This window comes from Danio aesculapii, chromosome 4, assembly GCF_903798145.1.
Source record: "Danio aesculapii chromosome 4, fDanAes4.1, whole genome shotgun sequence".
Lineage (NCBI taxonomy): Eukaryota > Metazoa > Chordata > Actinopteri > Cypriniformes > Danionidae > Danio > Danio aesculapii.
The window spans coordinates 14,310,425-14,330,822 of record NC_079438.1 but is presented as its reverse complement, the minus strand read 5'-3'; the positions used below and the strand labels follow the sequence as shown (position 1 = coordinate 14,330,822).

The following is a 20,398-nucleotide window of genomic DNA, read 5'->3' as shown; positions in this document are numbered from 1 at the left end:
ATAGATAGATGGATTGACATTTTAATAAATGAAATAAAAAAGTATAGGAATAAAATGTAAAACACAAATGTATAATTTGAATGGTTTAGAGTAATGGTAGATTTTTATAATTGCCTATAATCTATTTGTATACTTTTATTTATTTATGTATTTATTTATTTTTTGTTTGTTGTATTGTTTATCTGTTAAAACTCATATTGTGTTGCTACCAACAGCAAGTGACAGCATTTCTTTCTTTCATTCCAATTACAGCAAATAACTCCTGCAAGTCCTGCAGGAATTATAAAATCCTGCAGGATTTGTCACTTGCTTGGATACATTGTAAAACCTGTAAGAAATCCCTGCACATATCGTCAATGTGTCCTACAGGATTTTTACATTCCTTCAAGACAGCAGCTATCCTGCAGGAAAAAAAATAGATCATTCAGGATTCCTGTAAAAAGCACTGCATGGTTGTAAAACCTGTAGGAACTGCCTGCACATATTGTCATTTTGTATTGCAGGAATTCATAAATCCTACTGGATACCAGCAGATTCCTGCTGAAAAAATGAAAATTCTGCAGGATTCCTGTAGGCTGTTTTTGTAAGGGTAGGACAATCAACAGCTGATCATTTACTGAAAGAAGATCTAAAACGTATGATTAAATAGAGATTTATCTGAAAAATGAAGGAAGAGCACTAATCACATGAGGCATTGATAATCACTGGCAAAAACATCTGAAACTCTTATAAATATTGAATATTTATTAATGTTAAATCAATTACCAGTAAAAACAGGACAGAAGTCAGATTAATACAATTATAACTTAAGGACACATAAGACTCAATAATACATTATTTATTATGAGTAAAGTGAATTCAGATAAATGTTATTTGTTACATACACAAAGAAATATACAGCACGATTTAATAAACTGAAACTGGAAAAAAAACCTGAAAGAATAAACTTAGTGAATGTATCCTCAAATTATGCAGGAATTAAAATACCTTAGGTATTTTAGGAGTCGATCACGCTCAGGCGGAGGCAGTGAAAGCAGTGCTTTTATTTTCAGGGAAATCCACTTGAGCTCCATGAAGGACTGATGTTACTCTCTCCAGTACAGCAGGTGGCAGTGTGCAGCTTTACTCTGCTCTGACTCAACACACAGCCAGAGGAAGAGGTGTGTGGCGTTTTCACTTACTTCTCCACATCCAGTGTTTATACTGCTTTTGGTAAAGTTGTTTCAATCCCCTAAGAACTGTGCCCCTGAGACACTTTAGATGAAATCAGAGAGCTCCCTCGTCTGTCATAGACAGCAACAGTTCAGACATGCTCAAAGTCCAGAAAAGGAACCAAAAACATTGTCAAAACAGTCCATGTGACTTTAGTGGTTCAATTGTAATCGAGTTCCAAGAACATTTTGTGTGCAAGAAAGTGTTGAAAAAAGCAGCCAAATTAGGAACTGTTGATCTATATAGTGGCTGTATTTGCTCCTGTATTCTCTTCATTTGCATTCAGCAGAAGAAACTCAAACAGGTTTGGAACAAGTAGAGGATGAGTAAATGACAGAATTGTAATTTTTATGTGAACTACCCCTTTAGTAAAGGTAAATTAAATATTACTACTGAAGATATTGCTAAAGAATGGCAGGAAACGTGGAACACAGATAATAAGAGATGACAATTCATATGAAAAAAAAAAGAATCCCTATATAAGCCTATGAAGTTGTAGAAATAGAAAAGAAGAGGTCATAATTATGAAGATGAGATTTGGACTCAGATATTAATAGGAAGTAATGTGTTGTAGACATGCAAGTCATCATGAACTGGATTAAAAACGTTTCTCAAAATTGTCTTAAAATGTTTAGATTAAAGGTTTGAGAGAGAGAGAGAGGAGAGAGAGAGAGAGCAGATATAGTGTAAAGTGAAAAACATGGGAGAAATGTATCAATAAGTCATGACTGCAACAGTAAGTGGCAAAAAAGCTAAACAAAAAAGACTTTTATTTTGGCGTGGTGTGTGACGTCATCAGGCGGCGCCGCTTCAGCGCTGAGATTTAACTGGAGAAAGGTTTGTGTTTTAAAACGCTTACAGATATAAACCGATTTAAATTTAAAGTTCTGAAGTTTTAGGTTTTTTATACGATGCTAAATTATGTTCCTGTTGTTGGAGCTAATATTTTAACCCTTTATACAACGTAGTACTATTTTATTCTCAGTAACCGAGGGCTATTGTTTGAATAAAGTAACAAAAAAGTGTGTAATACGTGTTTTAATGAAACCTTTACCTGATTTAGTTTTGTTAATTACTCTCGTATAAAGAAACTGTTAAAGTGTTGAAGAGAAGGTATTTTGTTTCTGCTCATTGTTTTATTTATTTTAAACAGGATAAAGTGTCCAAACACAGAGAAAAACTCCTGCTGAAGCGACTGATCTCCACACTGTTATAAAGATGGCGTTTATTAAAGAGGAGAGTGAAGATGTGAAGATTGAAGAAACATTCACAGTCAAACAGGAAGATCTGCAGGAACAAACAGGTTAGTTTTCATTCTCAAAGACCAACTCAGTCATTTGATCCTCATTCAGATATATTTTAATATTAAGAATACTAAATTAAATCCATCTTGCAGTCCTGAGTGTGCTGCCTAGTTCTCCTAAATGCACATAAGCACTGATTGAAAGACAGGAATGAGTTTCTTTCGTCACTTGTTCTCATGTCTTTTGTCATTCTTTTATGTATTATTAGTGTCCCATTTTCTCTACCTTCTTAACATTATTGCTTTTCTTGTTCTCCTACTGTTTGTAAAGCATCCTTAAGCACTGGTGCTATGTAAAATAAATAAAAACAATACATTTAAAAAAGTTTAACTGAGCTGACAATATTTGACCTATAGTATTCTCATAGAAGATATCTGCTATTACAGTGATGGTGTTGGCTTAGTACTTTCCATTTGCATATGTCATGTTAATCACAATTCCAACTTCTTTATGGGTTTAAACTTGTTTTTAGTAGTTGTTACTAGTTCTCACAGATAGTATCTGAGTTAGAATTACATCATTATTATAATAACTAATTACCAGGGATATTGTGTTTAAACAGGGTTTCTGTGGGGTCTTAAAATGTCTTCAATTCCAAAATCAAAATTTTTAGGCTTTTAAAAAGTCTTAAATTTACTGAAATATTGTGTTGTAGGTCTTAAATCTTTTTTAAACAAGTCTTCATTTTCCTTTGTTCATGTTTTGCTACCCAATCTGGCCAAAACCCATACAATCACCAACAATCCATCTCAATAAAACTTTCAACTTTTATTCAAAAAGGTCATTTTAACTCTATTTATCATAATGGTTTAATTCTTTTCCTTACAATAACATTTGTTTAAACGTGCTCCATGTATTTACTGCTAAGGCCATCGACCTGGACAGAGTGTTATGCACAGGTTTAGTTTATTATAGTTTTTAAAACTTTTAAAACATTTGTTTATTTTTTTTTAATTTAAATAAAGTTTATTTTGGAAAAAAAAGTGTGTGGATATAAGTAGAGCTTGCTATTTTTTTTACACAATATTTAAAATCTTTTGCTAAGAAATATTTAAAATATTGTCTTTTTCATTATTCATTTATTATTGTATTATTAGCCTTTAGCCTTTTATGAGTCTAAAATTTCATTCATAATAGTTTTAAAAATGTCTTTAGAAGTCTTGCATTTAACTTGGTGAAACCTGCAGAAACCCTGGTTTAAAGTATGTCAGAATTTTAAATATGCTGAACGAAATGGACACTAAAATAATTAATTATTATAAAACATTGTACAGAATTCTAAACTATATGATGATGTTGTGGGACGACATGAAGCAAAACGAACAAGTTATAGTGGAACAATAACGTTTAGCATTGCACTGACTACAGCTGGCCAACAAACTAGTCTAAATGACTTTTGCTGATAAGTAATGGATTACAGCATGTTGATGATATGCAAACATTTGAGTGTAAAGTTCATCCGAATATTGACCATAATCTTCATGTACCAGCAGGCGCCACCATTGGAATCTTTTTGCTTGAGACTTTTTTAAAGAATTAATTTTTAGATCCTAAACAGTGTTATGCTGCTTAGGCATGGGATGATATTTTTTTGCTGTACCGTCCCTACGGTATATGTAAGGTTTTTTTTTTTTACATTTTGTTTTAAGTGTTTCAGGACAACAGTATCTCCGGCAGAAAAGATATACAAAGATGCCGTTTTAAATTGTAAAGAAATCTGTGTTTATGAAACAAATGAATACAGCAGAAGTCAAGGATTCATTTGAATTATTCAGCCTGACATGTTTACTGCTCCAAAATATTTTCAAAGTTTCTCAAAAGAAAATATATTGTGTTCAAAGGTGGAAAAGTTTTTGTGTTTTACCCAGACATTTAAAAAGAATATATTTTAGAGCAGTAATCACAGTGCTGTGAAACCGTGATATTTTTATTCAAGGTTATCATATCGTCAGAATCTTATACTGGCCCATGCCTAATACTGCTTGATGTTTTAAAGTCATCAATTCATTCATTCATATTCTTTTCGGCTTAGTCCCTTTATTAATCTGGGGTCACCACAGCAGAATGAACCGCCAACTTATCCAGCATATGTTTTATGCAGCGGATGCCCTTCCAGCTGCAACCCATATCTTGGAAACATCCATACACATTTATTCACACTCATACACTACGGACATCTTAGCTTTACCCAATTCATCTGTACCGCATGTCTTTGGACTGTGGGGGAAACCGGAGCACCCGAAGGAAACTCACACAAACATGGTGAGAACATGCAAACTCCACACAGAAACGCCAACTGACCCAGCCATGGCTCGAACCAGTGACCTCCTTGCAGTGAGGCAATAGCACTACCTACTGCACCACCACGTCGCCTGTTGCAAAGTCGTATTTTCTAATTTTATTGTGTTTCTTTGTATGTATAGTCATGAACACACTTGTTTGTAGAGCAAGTAGCAGTTGATTATTCCTGGTCATTTCTCTAATAGGCAACTGAAGTTCCAAAATACTAGCATATAAGATCAGGGCCCTGTTTCAGAAAGAAGGTTAAGTGAAAACTCAGAGTATTTTAACCCTGAAATGAGAGAAACTCTGTGTTTTTCGTTTCGAAATGGCAGGTTTGTCAAACTGGAGAAAGCAGAGTAAGTCAAGCCTGTTTCTGAAAGAGAGGTAACTTTAACTCAGAGTCAGTTATTTATAGAATACTGTTTACTCACTGCAATCAAAGCACAAAGTAGTGAGCGTAAAGACACTGGATTAGACGTGTGCTGTTCCATCAGTAACCAAAGTGCGGCCTCATCATTACAGATGTTGGAAAACCAGAATATCAGTTTGTGTAAATTGGCCACCCAATAATAGTATAGGAAATTTGGCATTGCCAATCCACCCTCTTCCTTCTTTTTTTCCAAGAATTGCTTTATGTGAGGAGTTTTCTTATCCCAGAGAAATGTAGAAAAACAATTATTCAACTACTTGAAAAATGACTTGGGAATTTAAACAGTCACAGTCTGAAACAGAAATCTTGGTAGTATTGTCATTTTAATGAAATTGATCTTCCTGTCTTGTTTGGCTTTGTCTAATGTCGTTTTAAATAATGATAATTAATAATGAAATAATTATAATTATAACTAACAGATCCTTATATTTGCGTGTCACACTCACACCCAGATATACAAATTTATCAGGACTTAGTGAAAATGGAAAGATTGGAAGGACATTTGCTGTGCTCTATCATTGATAGGGAAAAAGAGACTCTTTGCTAGGGTGACTTTGTATCCAGAAACATTTCCAAATTCTGAAATTACTGTAAGAGCTTTTGGAATACATGTATCTGGATTTGACAGAAAAAGAAGATCATCCGCATATAGCTGGAGCTTATGTTCTTGTCCCTCTCTGAAAATTCCTCGCAAGTCATCTGAGTTCTTTAATATGGTTGCAAGAGGTTCGATGGCAATGTCAAAGAGCAGAGGGGACAGAGGGCAGCCCTGTCTTGTTCCCCTAGAGAGTGAAAAGCATTTAGAAATTATGTTATTTGTTTGAATGGATGCTTGGGGCCTGGAATATAAAATTTTAATCCAGGAACAGAATCCAGGGCTAAAACCAAAATTTTTAAGCGCTGTAAATAAATAGATATACTCTATTATATCAAATGCTCTTGGGCATCTAAAGAAATTAGGACCTCTGGATTTAGGTGAATAAATAATATTAAATAAGTGACGAAGGTTGTAAGATAACTGTCTCCCAACAATAAAAACAGTTTGATCTGGGTGAATTATCTTTCTCATGACTGACTCCACTCTGATTGGCAGCACTTTAGCCAGGATCTTATAATCACAGCAGAGTAAGCTGATCGGCCGATAAGATTCACATTTAAGTTGATCCTTATCCTTTTTAAGAAGTACTGTTATAACAGCTGATGTCATGGGAGTGATTCCGAGACAAGAGTTTCAGCAAATACATTGCACAACAGGGGTGTGAGCTTGGCAGAAAACTTCTTATAAAACTCGGCCGGTAAGACATTAGGGCCTGGTGCTTTTCTGGTTTTCAATTTTTTGGTTGCATTTTCAATTTCAGAAGGTGTTATATTTCCTTCTAATGCCAACTGATCTGAATCACTGAAGGATGGTAATTCTAAATAATTAAAAAAGCTCTCAATACGTTCAATTTCGTTTACCTCAGAGCTGTAAAGAGTTTTATAGAAGTTTTTAAATTGATCATTAATTCCCTGTTGATCAGTAATAATACTGCCATCATCCTTACTAACTGCTGCTGTAAAACCAGCTGCTGAGGATTGTTTCAGTTGGTAACACAATAATCTGCCAGCTAGTACACCATGTTCATAATGAATCTGGCGTGATCTTATGTGGAGATCCTCTGCATTTTCACTAGTCAAGGAGTCATATTTCATTTGCAGAAGAAGTCTTTTCTTATGGAGCTCTTCGGAAGGTGATGTTGAGTGTAGCTGATCAATTGTATTAATTTTATTCATAATCTCTGTAAGCCGTTTTGACATTCTTTTATTTGCACTAGCTTGATATGAAATAATCTGTCATCTTATATATACTTTCAAAGTATCCCATAGGATGCTATAACTTATCTCTTGGGATTCTTTTGTCTCAAGGAATAAATCAATTTGAGCATCAATAAATTTTCCAAAATGGTCGTCTGCCAAGAGTTTTGAATTAAACCATCATGTACGTTGGGGGATTACATTGCCTGGAAAACATAGCTTTAGTGAGACTGGACAATGGTCTGAAATAACAATATTACCATACTCTACTTCTGAAATTAAGGGAATTAACTGCTTGTCCAGGAGAAAATGGTTAATCTTGGAATAGGTTTGATGCACAGGTGAATAAAAGGAAAATTGCTTGGAAGATGGATATTTAAATCTACAGGGGTCACTTACACCAAATGTCTGGAAGGAGTTGATGCATTTTGCTGGCTGACTTAATGTATTACTCGAAGAGCTAGAGCGGTCCAAAATTGGGTGCAAAACACAATTTAAATCGCCTCCTAAAATTAAATTGTGTGTCAAGACTAGGAAAAATTGAAAATAAATCAATGAAAAATTTTACATTTTCCCAATCAGGAGCATACACATTGGCCAGGACCACAGACATGTTAAAAAGTTTACCTTGGATTATTACGTAACTGTTATTTTTATCCAATACATGACTCCATAATAAACTGTACATTCTTATGTATGAGTACAGCAATGCCCATACTTTTGCTATTGAAGTTAGAATGATATATTTGGGTATAACATACTCTATTAAGTTTAGAATAGTCCCTTTTCAACAGATGTTGTGATGTATTCTGATGTACACCACTAGGTGGTGCCCTGTTCTTGTGTATACTGTGAAGCACTATGTACATGGAGTGTAGAACAAGAGAAACTCGGCTAACTAACAACCTTGTCTGCTGTCTTTAATGAATATTCTATCCTCTTATCTGAATAAGCCTAAATAGCTTTAAGAGTCTACAGAATATAATACAGATATGTCTCCTGTAAATATACAATATCAGATTTTAACTTATTAAGATATGCAAACACCTTGTTTCGCTGGGTGATTTAGCCCCCGCATGTTATAACTGGTAAAGTTTGTCTTTACTCCACCCATTTTCATGGAGGGCTGTCGAAAACATTTATCAGAAGCATCTGAAAGGTATCTGTGGGTTTTGTTTGTATGGGGGTGTGTACAAACAAGAAAAGGAAAAGGAAAAAAGGGAAAGGAAAAAAAAGAGAGGTAAAAAAAGAAAAAAAGGGGGGATCGCACATACACTTATAAACTAGAAACAACACAATATTGAAACCTTGTGTGTAAACTTGCAGACACTTCCAGCTACTTCCACTCTTAACTAGCTGACCATGTGGGACCTCACGTATAAAACAAAACCATTTGAACAGCTCTTGATGTTTCACTACAAAGCTACCCCATTATTGACAAAATATACTTCAGAACTAGAAATAACAACAACAAACATGTGCTATAGTGGTAATTTAAAAGTCAACCAGAGAGTGACATTAACATTTGTATTGTCATTGACAGCCCAGTGTACTGCTGTGATTGCCTTCATTTCAGTGGCTTTCTTCAAAATATCTTCTTTTTCGGAAAAGTAGTGGGATTTAATCACGAAGGCGCGTGGCGGTTCCTTGTCGTTCACTGGTCTGCTGCGTAGAGTACGATGTGCCCAGTCCAGTAGTAGAGTCCTCTCGAGGTTCATGGTATCTTTCAGGATGCCAGCTACAAATTCCGTCACGCGTCTGCCGTGCTCCCGTCCTTCTTTAACTCCTGTAATGTGGAGATTTGAGCGGAAAGACCTCTCTTCAAGATATTCGCTTCGGTCTCAGCAGAGCCAGCTCCTTTTTCACTATACTAAACTCTTTTTCCAGGGTAGTAAGAGAGTCGGAGTATCCACCCAACACAGACTCCAGAGCAGTCACTCTTTTGCTGCTTCCACTCTGGCGTTGATGTGCTCCACAGCATTACGTAACTCTGTTTGAAGCTGGTCAATATGATTGCAAAGTTCATTTGACTGCGCAACAGACTTTTCCTCAATTTTAGCAATCAAATCGCCCTTTAGTGCATCAATACCTTTAAGGACCGCACTGTTATCACTCGCCGGAGCCGTCTCTTTCTTAGATACAGCTTGCTCTTCAGGGTTAGCATTAGCATGGAGACTAGTAGCGGATTTCGCCTACCTACAGTTGCTTCGGCCTTTATTCATTCTGATTTAAGTTGAATTATGCTCAGAACAGCTAGACTGCGACACTTAAAGCTTATTTTCCAGTATAGGTAGGTTTAAGGTAAAATATTTAGGATAAGAGCAATATTAAACAAAATTTTACGTTTCACGTGAGGACCTCAACAGTTTGCGTCTTTGCATGGCGCCGCTCCAACTGGAAGTCCAAAACAAACAATATAATAATAATCACAATGAAACACGTTTGCTTCTTACCCACGGAGCAGAGGGGACAAGGGACATGAGAGGGGAATGACGAATGTGGAGGTGTGAATGTGACGGTTGAGGGCATCGACGAACCCAGCCGGTGAGTCGGCTGCTGACCAATATGCTAGCAAGATAAATCGGTAAGTTGATTTTGTTCAGGACAGTACATTGCACTAAAGTCTTTGGTGACGCACTCGTTCACAGACGTCACGAGCACTTCAGTTACAAGACAGCGGTCTTTGCCCTGTTGCTTCGATACGTACTTTCGCTTTTTGTTTCTTACAGTCTCGTTAAGTTTACACTGCTCGTCTCGACCCGGATTCTCTACTCGTTTTCCCGCACTGCAACAGTTCAGTCAACTTCTCTTTCTTCTGCACACCACATAATGCCCTCTTCAACTCTCCTCCTCTTCCTTTATACTCTCACCAATTTCCTTTTTGCCATCCCATGGGTGAAGACCAATTAAACAATGTTGACTGTCGTGCTTTAGACGACCAATCACTTCTGAAGATATGAAAAACGGGCCAATGAAATGCCAATTGAATTGGCGGAGCTTAGCTCCACAGCTGAAACTGATGAGCCAATAAGGGCTATATCAGTCGGCTGCTGGAGCCAGCTCATCAGAATTTGCCTGCTGAACAGCCGATTGCTCAGCTCCCAGCTGGAGACTCAGGTGCTGTGGCAGTCTAGACACATGTCTCCATTCTCTGTTCGGGGAACGTGGGTTACGTACGTAACCAGGACGTTCCCCTTCATAAGGGAACTTCTACGTGTGTCTGTATAAACAGACTTTGGGAGACTGTATGGAAAGCGCCACAGCAGCTAAGCCCGTCACGCTCCTGATGTGTAGTTTGCCAAGCCAAAGTGTGAGCGCACTGACATCACCAAGAGCGCAACCTTCCAACGTCCCCTAGGCCCAACAAATTTCAATTGCATGGGAATAAAAGTTTAAATCGGGGGTCGTAAGTGTGCTTTTACCTAGCTAATATAGACTAGGGATTTTAAAAAATACGATAGTATGTTGGGAAAGCGTGCCAGTCTCCGAAGGGGGAGGACGCAGTGGAGACCACCTACTACCCTAGAAGGGGAGACCTGATGGTAAAGAGGCATATGGACTAGCCCTAATGAGGGGGAGTGCTACATATGATAAGCTGGTTAGCGGTTTAGGGAAGACACGGGACCGCCTAATAAGGGGGAACACCGTGGTAATAATGCATATGGCATCACCAAATGGGGATGCACATAGCTGGCACCGATCCTCAATATGTGTGTAGACCAAAAGGGCATACCAACCGCACACTGAGCCATGCACTCGACTCCTCCAGTGAGTCGATGCTGGGGGCCTCGGAGGAATTCTCTAGGGTTCGCCTGGGAACGGGAACTTTAGTAGTAGAGAAGGAAAAGCGCACGCATCTCCGTGTTAGGGAGCCTGGCGCAGCAAGCGTTGGTGACACCAAGCTTAACCCCCACCTCCCACCCTGCCTGCCTCCTCCGCATCAGTATCTCTAAATGGGGTGGTAGGAACCTTGGGCACATAGCCAGGTTGGGGTCTTAGGACAACGTGAGAGTAACCCTGCCCGAATTCAAGGCACGATGTGATCAGCAGAGCTGTCTTTAATGACAGAATTTTAAGTGATACCGAATCGAGTGGCTCGAACGGATCTCTCTGCAGACCTGCCAGGACTATAGAGAAATCCCAAGAGGGCATGAGAGGGGGGCGGGATGGATTTAATCGGCGCGCGCCTAATCGGATGACTAGATCATGCTTCCGGAGTGTGTTGCCATCCACCGCGTCATGATGAGCGGAGATTGCAGCCCCGTAAACCTTCAGTGTGGAGGGTGACAGCCGACGCTCCAGCTTATCCTCAAGGAAGGATAACACAATGCTAATCTGGCAAGTTTGGGGGTCTTCTCGGTGAGAAGCACACCACTCAGAGAATAGACTCCACTTCAGGGCGTAGGCAGGCCTTTTAGAGGGTGCTCTAGCCTAAGTGATGGTTTTAAGTACCGCGGGCGGTAAGTCACCTAAGTCCTCCGCACTCCATCTATGGACCACATGTGGAGGTTCCAGAGATCTGGGCGTGGGTGCCAGATGGTGCCCCATCCCTGAGAGAGGAGGTCCTCCCTTAGGGGAATGCGCCAAGGAGGGGCCGCCGCTAGGAGTGTGAGTTCCGAAGCCCAGATCCGGTTGGGCCAGAGGGGTGCAACAAACAAGACCTGCTCCTCGTCCTCCCTGACTTTGCACAAAGTTTGTGTGATTTGACTCACTGGGGGAAACGCATATTTGCGGGTGCCCGATGGTCAGCTGTGAGCCAGTGCATCCGTGCCGAGGGGGGCCTCGGTCAGGGAATAAAACAGCTGGCAATATGCGTTCTCGGTGGAAGCAAACAGATCGATCGGGCTTCCCCGAAGCGCGCCAATATCAGCTGGACCGAATCGGGGTGGAGTGTCCACTCTCCTCGGGACACTAGCTGCCGTTAGAGCACATCGGCTGCACGGTTGAGCTCGCCCGGAATGTGAATGGCACGCAGGGATTTCAGTCGCGTGTGACTCCAAAGGAGCAGACGTCGAGCGAGCTGAGACATGCGGCGAGAGCGTATACCCCCCATACGGTTGACATAAGCCACCGTTGTCATGCTGTCCGTCCTGACCAGCACGTGTTTCTGCTCCAGCACCTGAAAAAAAGGGGCAGAGTGCCAGATACACTGCCAACAGCTCCAGGCAGTTGATATGCCAATGCAGGTGGGGTCCAGACCACGAACCTGCGCCTGCATGCTCGTTGCACAGGGCCCCCCAGCCCGTGCTGGAGGCATCTGTCGTTACAACAACATGCCTGGATACTAGCCCTAGAGGCACTCCGGCCCGTGGAAAAGCCAGATCCGTCCAGGGGCTGAGGGTGCAGAGACACAGCAGAGTGATGTGCACCCGGCGCGTACCCGCACGCCATGCCCATGTGGGCACTCAATCGCAAAGCCAACGCTGAAGTGGTCTCATATGAATGAAACCGAGCGGCGTGACCACGGATGCCATCTGCCCCAGGAGCCTCTGAAAACATTTCAGTGGAAACACTATCTTCCTGTGGAGCTCATTCAGACAGGAAAGCATTAGCCTGGCACGCTCCTTGGAGAGACGCGAAACCATGGTGATTGAATCCAGCTCCAGCCCGAAATAAGAAATGCTCTGCACAGGGCAAAGTTTGCTCTTCTCTCGGTTGACCTGAAACCCCAACTGGTCGAGGTGCCAAAGCACTTTGTCTCTGTGCATAATCAACTGATCGCGAGAGGAGGCTAAAATGAGCCAGTCGTCGAGATAGTTGAGTATGTGGATACCCGCATAGCACCCTCCGCGACAGAGAGAGCCCAAATGGGAGGACTTTGTACTGCCACGCTCGTCCTTCGAACGCAAACTGGAGAAAGGGGCGGTGGCATGGAAGAATAGAGAAGTGAATATACGTGTCCTTCAGGTCTATGGCTGCAAACCAATCCTGTGGACGGACGCTCTGAAACAAGCGTTTCTGCGTGAGCATTCTGAAAAGCATTTTGTGTAAATGACAGTTCAGTCTGCGCAGATCTATAATTAGTCTTAACCCCCCGCTCTTTTTGGGCATGATGAAATACAGGCTGTAAAACCCGGACTCCATCTCGGCTGGAGGGACCTGCTCAATTGCTAACCAGGCCGGCAGAGTGCCAACTGAGGCGCAGCTCAGGATGGGAGCGCTCATCCCGGATAGCGATGCGTCCAGCGGAAGAGCTGAAAATAATTCTCTTACCTTCTTCCCTGGATCCCGCAGTGAGGCCTGAGTGAGAGAAAGGAGTCCGTTCTGCTGCACTCTGAGGGCCTAAGGCAAAGGATCCTGGTGCTTGAGCTGGAAGGCAGAGCGTCTTAGACTGGCAGTGCTCGGGTTTGCGCATCCGGAGAGAGGGTAAACTGCTCTTTTATTGAAAATTTGGTTGCCGCCAGCCCGGAAGTCGGCAGCGATGAGTTTAAAGTCCTTGTTATGGACTGATGTGATGATCCTCGGCCCCCCCACCGAGGAAAGAGTAGGTCCCCTTTTTTCCAGATGGCCCGTCTCAGGGACACTTTGCGGTCCGTTTACCGGACTTAGCATCGCAGTCCCGCGGGAGGCTCGGCGTTGTCTCTTGGCCAGTGGAGCGGGCAGGTGAACGTCCTCGGCGAGGAGCAGCCACAGTGGAAGGGGCAGCTGGAGGAGCAGTTTTCCGAGCCCACTGATAGATGACCTCACCGATCGCCTTGGACTGCTCTTTCACCACAGAGAAAGCCTGGGATATGGGAGCGTTAAGAAAGCAAGCTTTGTCAACGTCTCAGATCAGCCAAGCTCAGCCAGAGGTGGCGCTCCTGGACCACTAATGTGGCCATCGTCTTCCCCAGGGCACGAGCAGCTGATTCGGTGGTCATGAGAGCATAATCAGTTGTCGTGCGAAGCTCATGCAGCAAGCCCGGGGGAGAACCGCCCTCCTGCATCTGGGCCAGCTTCTCGGCTTGGTAGCGTTGATAGGTGGCCATAACGTGCAGAGCGGAGGCGGCCTGGTCCACAGCAGTGTAGGCTCTGGCCGTGAGAGACTCAGATAACCTGCACGCTTTGGAAGGGAGTTTGGGTGGACCTCTCCAAGTGGAGTGGCTTTGTGGACCGAGATTGACCACGTTAGCATGCTCCTGGGGAATCACCTCATAACCCCTGGCCGCTCCGTCATCGAGGGAGGTGAGAGCGGGAGCGCACGAGGACCGGGCAGAAAAAGGTGCCCTCCATGCCTGCGTGAGCTCTCTGTGTACCTCCGGGAAGAAGGGGACGGGGGGTCTAAGCCTTCTTCTTCACCCCCACGTAACACCCATCTAAGTGGTCCGGCCGCGGTTCTGGGGGACAAGCCATCTCCAATCCCACGGCCGAAGCAGCTCGGGATAACACGGCTAACATGTCCAATTCCAGATCCGAAACCTCACTGACAACCCGGAGGGTGGCAGGGGGTCCGGATCTTCATCAGAGCATGTCAACCCGCCCTCCGATGCAGCGATGGACATCACGTGCCTGGTGTCATCTAATGAAAGCATGACCAACCAGGAGGATGGACCAGCGCTCGCACTTGAAGCAGAAACAGAGCGCACTGACGAGTAGCGAGGGGTCCGCTGACCCATAGGCGAAGTATTAGCCCCCACTGTAACCCTTAGGCCTGCCCGAGTGCTAACTGCTTGGCAGGGAGCAGCAGAGGTGACTTGCCCTAATAAAAGAGCTCGCCACGACCTCGATTGCGCAACAGTCAAGCTATCACAATGCGGGCAAGAACTGTCCGCGAGCACCGCATCAACATGTTGGACACCCAAGCATGTGACGCAATACTCGTGCCTGTCATCAGGGGCAAGGAAACCACCGCATCAAGTAACGCACGGTTGAAACGACATCTTTAAAAAGAAGCGCTGCACGACCGTGTGCTCTCTTAGGGAATTCTGATCTTTCAGAAGAAAACTGCTCTTTCAGGTCACCAGCGAAACGACAAGGGGATCAGAAACCCAGCTCGACTGCCGCTAGAACGTCTCCCCCTGCACTGGTGAAGGTAATGCTTTCTTCAATGTTGGAAGTCAATTCAGCAGAAGGGTTCTTCAATCTCAGATCGGGTCTGAAGAAACAATTCTGATGAGCTGGCTCCAGCAGCCGACTGATATAGCCCTAATTGGCTCATCAGTTTCAGCTCCGCCAATTCAATTAGCATTTCATTGGCCCGTTTTCATATCTTCAAAAGTGATTGGTCGTCTAAAGCACTCCCAAAGTCTGTTTATACTGACACATAGCTGTCATGGCTTTGCAATCAAAAAAATGTTGTTATAGTAGATGCCAATGGATAAAAAACAGCCACTAATATAACGAAAAGTAGATTTGCCCAGAGTAATGAGGTTTTGTTTATTTTTTTATTTTAAAGCGTTTTCCCAGAATATGTCAAAATAAGATGTCCCCAAATATCAGTCCGTTTGCTGAAACACTGAGAAAGTTTTGAATCCAGAATGGATGAAATTGACCCAACAGCACACAAGAGGAAAGATGCACATTCCAGCCTTTATCCAGATACTGTACAGGTATGTCTCATGTCTGTGAGGCAAATATTCAGCTGTTTGCTCAGCTGTTACCCCAGAACTGATGCATTTACCAGTCAGGCACAGAATAAACAAGTATTACCTGTCTGCTTTACAAATTTTAGGAAAACATTTTGTTGTAATTATGAACATTTACGAATAAAAATAGGCCATTTACAGCTTTCAAATCTGTGTCTTATCAATATGACCAAGAAACTTTTATAATCAATTATGTAAGAAACGCTGAAAACTGGACTGACACAGTTTCAATTTACTATAACTTCTGTTAAAGGGCTTTTGACACAATTTACGTTGTAAAAGCACTAGATAAATAAAGATGAACTGAATCTGTATAAATGTGTACATGTTAATGGACCGAACAAAATATGATCGAATTTATTTTACATTTAATGTGCATCAAAATTACAGTGTGTGTTTTCAGTGTCTTTTCACTTTTCAGCTTTTAATGAGAAATTTTAAGACTTAATGTAAATAACGTTTTATTTATTTATTTCAGACCTAATTGAAGAGAATGAGGGGAGTAAAGAGAAGAAACATCATGTCAAAATTGAGGAAAAAACTCATTTACAGACTGATGGTATTTTAAAAAGGAGAGATGAGAATCGTTTCACTTGCACCCAGTGTGGAAAAAGTTTTGGAAGAAAAGGCTATCTTAAGATTCACATGATGATCCACACTGGAGAGAGACCATTCACATGCACTCAGTGTGGGAAGAGTTTCAGCTACTCATCAGACCTTAATCAACACATGAAGACCCACACTGGAGAGAAACCATTTACATGCACTCAGTGTGGGAAGAGTTTCAGACGCTCATCACACCTAAATGAACACACAATGATCCACACTGGAGAGAAACCATTCACATGCACTCAGTGTGGGAAAAGTTTCATCTGCTCATCATCCCTTAATAAACACATGGTGAGCCACACAGGAGAGAAACCATACACTTGCACTCAGTGTGGGAAGAGTTTCAGCCAATCATCATCTCTTAATCAACACATGAAGATCCACACTGGAGAGAAACCATTCACATGCACTCAGTGTGGGAAGAGTTTCAGCCACTCATCATCTCTTAATAAACACATGAAGACCCACACTGGAGAGAAACCATTTACATGCACTCAGTGTGGGAAAAGTTTCAGCCAATCTTCATCTCTTAATCAACACATAATGATCCACACCGGAGAGAAACCATTCACATGCACTCAGTGTGGGAAGAGTTTCATCCGCTCATCATCCCTTAATCTACACATGAGGATTCACACTGGAGAGAAACCATTCACATGCACTCAGTGTGGGAAGAGTTTCAGCAACTCATCAGACCTTAATAAACACATGAAGACCCACACTGGAGAGAAACCATTTACATGCACTCTGTGTGGGAAGAGTTTCAGACGCTCATCACACCTAAATGAACACACAATGATCCACACCGGAGAGAAACCATTCACATGCACTCAGTGTGGGAAAAGTTTCATCTGCTCATCATCCCTTAATAAACACATGGTGAGCCACACAAGAGAGAAACCATTCACTTGCACTCAATGTTGGAAGAGTTTCAGCCAATTATCATCTCTTAATAAACACATGAGGATCCACACTGGAGAGAAACCATTCACATGCACTCAGTGTGGGAAGAGTTTCAGCCAATCTTCACACCTTAATAAACACATGATGAGCCACACCATTCAGAGATTTACTTGCACTTAAGCCGCGGCCACACTAGACTTTTCTTCCCATAGACATCCATTCATACGCACGCGAATGTGTCAGACCGGAAATGCAAGTTTGTGCGTTAAGTTTCGCAGTTCACTGCATTGCAAAGTTCAAGCTTGGTGAACTCTGACCTGCGAAATCACTTTACTTGACTGTGTGAGACTAATCTGTGAGACTAAGATCAAAACATGACCCCTTTGGACAGAAATTTAAAATATGGACCAATCGCTCACTTTTTTCTAATCATCTTGTTTAATCCTGCCCTTTTTCGCAGCACCGTTCAACAGAATGTCGCCTGCTCAAACTCTAGTATGACTGCAGCTTCGGTGTGGGATGAGTTTCAGCAACTCCTCAGACCTTAATAAACACATGAAGACCCACACTGGAGAGAAACCATTCACATGCACTCAGTGTGGGAAAAGTTTCAACCGATCAGCAAGCCTTAATGAACACATGAAGATCCACGCTGGTGTGAAAGAGTATATGTGCTTTGAGTGTGAGAAGACTTTTATTACAGCTCCAAAATTGAAACTGCACCAGACGATTCACACTGAAGAGACAGTACAAGTGTTCACACTGTGACAGGAGGTTTAATCAGTTAACACATCTGAAAACACAAAAGAGGATTCACACTGGAGAGAAACTGTACAGATCTGATCAGTGTCTACAGAGTTTTGCTCATTCGGCGCAGTTTAATTAACACATGAACAAAAAAAGTTGCACACGACATGAATGCAGCAAAACATTTTCTCATGTGCACAGGATGTTTCATGTCTGAATAATGTTTGAAAAGGCTGAGTGACTGTATACTGTTTTCCAACACTCCTACAACTGCAGTAGGTGGGGTTGTAAATGTGTTGTGCTCCTCACGTTTACTGTAAACACAATGATGGCGACTGAGAGAAGAACAGTTTTATAAACATCTGGCAAACAGCACCTCTGCGGCTTAAAATCTCTTTGCAAGTGATTGTACAGGTGCGGATACATCTGTACTCCACTCTCCAGTGGATTCATGTAGCTAGTGTTGTTTTGGGTGATGTTCTCTGTCTGACTCCCTGAATGAGAAACAAATCACTGGGAAGACGCCGCACATCAAAGAAGGTGGAGCTCCAGGGCGGTTAGTTTACAGTATACTCAAGTTTAGAAAGCCCATTCAATTGTCCTGTGTTGCATCTTTTATTAGTAAAGTTTCTTTACTTTTAAGTTCAAGATTCTTTCTAGTTTACTACCTTTATTTTTTTTGAGTAGAATACAAACTTGATGAATATTTTATGATTTAGGCTGAGCAACAGGTATGAAGTTTTACAATATTAATACAATGTGATGATCCCAAGACTCCAGCTTGGAGTCTGTGGTAAATCCTGATTGGATGCCTGCATTACTCATCAATGGGTCTATAAAAGTTGTGCTAGCTACCCCAGGACACTGTGGCTACTCAGGAGTCCTCATGTCAAGACCTGCCATCTCATTGACTCTTTAACCTTATGGTTTTGTTTTGCATTACTTTTATCATGTAGTTAAAGTGTTGTTTTGATTATATCCTAAGTTCTTTATCTTTATTATTATTCCAAGACATTTGTTGGTTGCTTTGATTGATTGTTCTATGAGTTACATTTTATAATAAATAGCATTCAGGCTATTTTGTTGGTTCATATTTCTTTTATGGTGCGACCCAAACAAGCGGGTCATAACACTTTGTAAAATGTGTCCAGTTGTTTCTGAGATCTTGTCTTTTCAGTCATGACCATAGGTGAGAGTAGGAACCTAGATGGAGCGGTAAATTAAGAACATTGCCTTTCGTCTCACCTCCTTCACCACAACAGACAATCACATCAACTGCATTACTGCTGCTGCTGCACTGATCCATCTTTTAATTTCACATTCCATTCCTCATGAAAAAAAAGGCAGATACTTGAACTCCATTTGGGGTAAGGACACTTCTCCAAACTGGAGATGGCCACCTTTTTCCAGTCAAGCACCATGGTTTCTGACTTAGAGGTGCTGTTTCTTTCCCTGCCATGTCCCACTCAGCAGCAAACCGCCCCACTGCATGCTGAAGATCCATGTCCTATGAAGCCAAAAGGATAACGTTATCTGCAAATGGCAGAGACAGTCCTAGCCTGCACCTAAAAATCTATCAGTAAAAATTATAATATTTTAGAGATCAGCCTCAACAATAACACATTTACAAAATAAAATGAATAAATAGATGGATGGATAGACAATGTAGTGGTGGAAGGGGAAGTAGGATCAGAATCAGAATCAGAATCAGAATTAGTTTTATTGCCAAGTGTGCTTCACACACACAAGGAATTTGTTTTGGCTACAGAAGCTTCCAGTGTACATAAAGTGACATGTGACAACACAAAATAATCTGAAAAAATAAAATAATAATAATAAAAAATGATGAACATTAAACAGATGCGGTTAGTGAAGAAACCTGGATGTTGAGTTGTATGTACAGATTGTTATAAATATACAGGTTATAAGGTGCTGTGTACAAGTGCGAATGTAGAAAGTATTGCATTGTATATTGATATAAGGTGCTGTGTACAAGTGCGTATGAGAAAGTATTGCACATATTTATTGCACAGTAGGGGAATATTTAACTGTTCATAAGGTAGACAGCCTGAGGAAAGAAACTTTTCCTGTGTCTGGCTGTTTTTGTGCTCGGTGCTCTGAAGCGCCGACCAGACGGTAACAGTTCGAACAGGTAGTGTGCTGGGTGTGAGGCGTCCAGAGTGATTTTGCGAGCCCTTTTACTCACTCTGGAAGAGTACAGTTCTTGAAGTGTAGGAAGGGTTGTGCCAGTGATTCGTTCAGCAGTCCGGACTATTCGCTGTAGTCTACGGAGGTCAGTTTTGGCAGCTGAGCCGAACCAGACGGTGATTAAAGTGCAGAGGATGGATTGGATGACAGCTGAGTAGAACTGTACGAGCAGCTCCTGTGGCAGGTTGAACTTCCTCAGCTGACGAAGGAAGTACAGTCTCTGCTGGGCTTTCTTCACAATAGAGTCTATATGAGTGTCCCACTTCAGATCCTGAGAGATGGTGGTGCCCAGGAACCTGAATGACTCTACTGCAGCCACAGTGCTGTTCATGATGGTGAGTGGG

At 41.8% G+C, this 20,398-nt stretch overlaps 1 protein-coding gene across 1 annotated transcript; it reads left to right on the top strand.

Moving 5' to 3' along the window:
• Positions 1-1,088: 1,088 nt before the first annotated feature.
• Positions 1,089-18,914, top strand: LOC130222103 (gastrula zinc finger protein XlCGF57.1-like). The gene is made up of 3 exons (XM_056454735.1): positions 1,089-1,160; positions 2,366-2,515; positions 16,066-18,914. Exons 2-3 carry the CDS (start codon positions 2,431-2,433, stop codon positions 17,277-17,279), a joined length of 1,299 nt encoding a protein of 432 aa, XP_056310710.1. The 5' UTR covers positions 1,089-1,160; positions 2,366-2,430; the 3' UTR covers positions 17,280-18,914.
• Positions 18,915-20,398: the final 1,484 nt, after the last annotated feature.

Coding starts and splice junctions, on each gene's coding strand:
- LOC130222103 (XM_056454735.1), top strand. CDS start 2,431: ATGGCGTTTATTAAAGAGGAGAGTGAAGATGTGAAGATTGAAGAAACA. Junction 2,516..16,065: donor AGATCTGCAGGAACAAACAG/GTTAGTTTTCAT, acceptor TATTTATTTCAG/ACCTAATTGAAGAGAATGAG.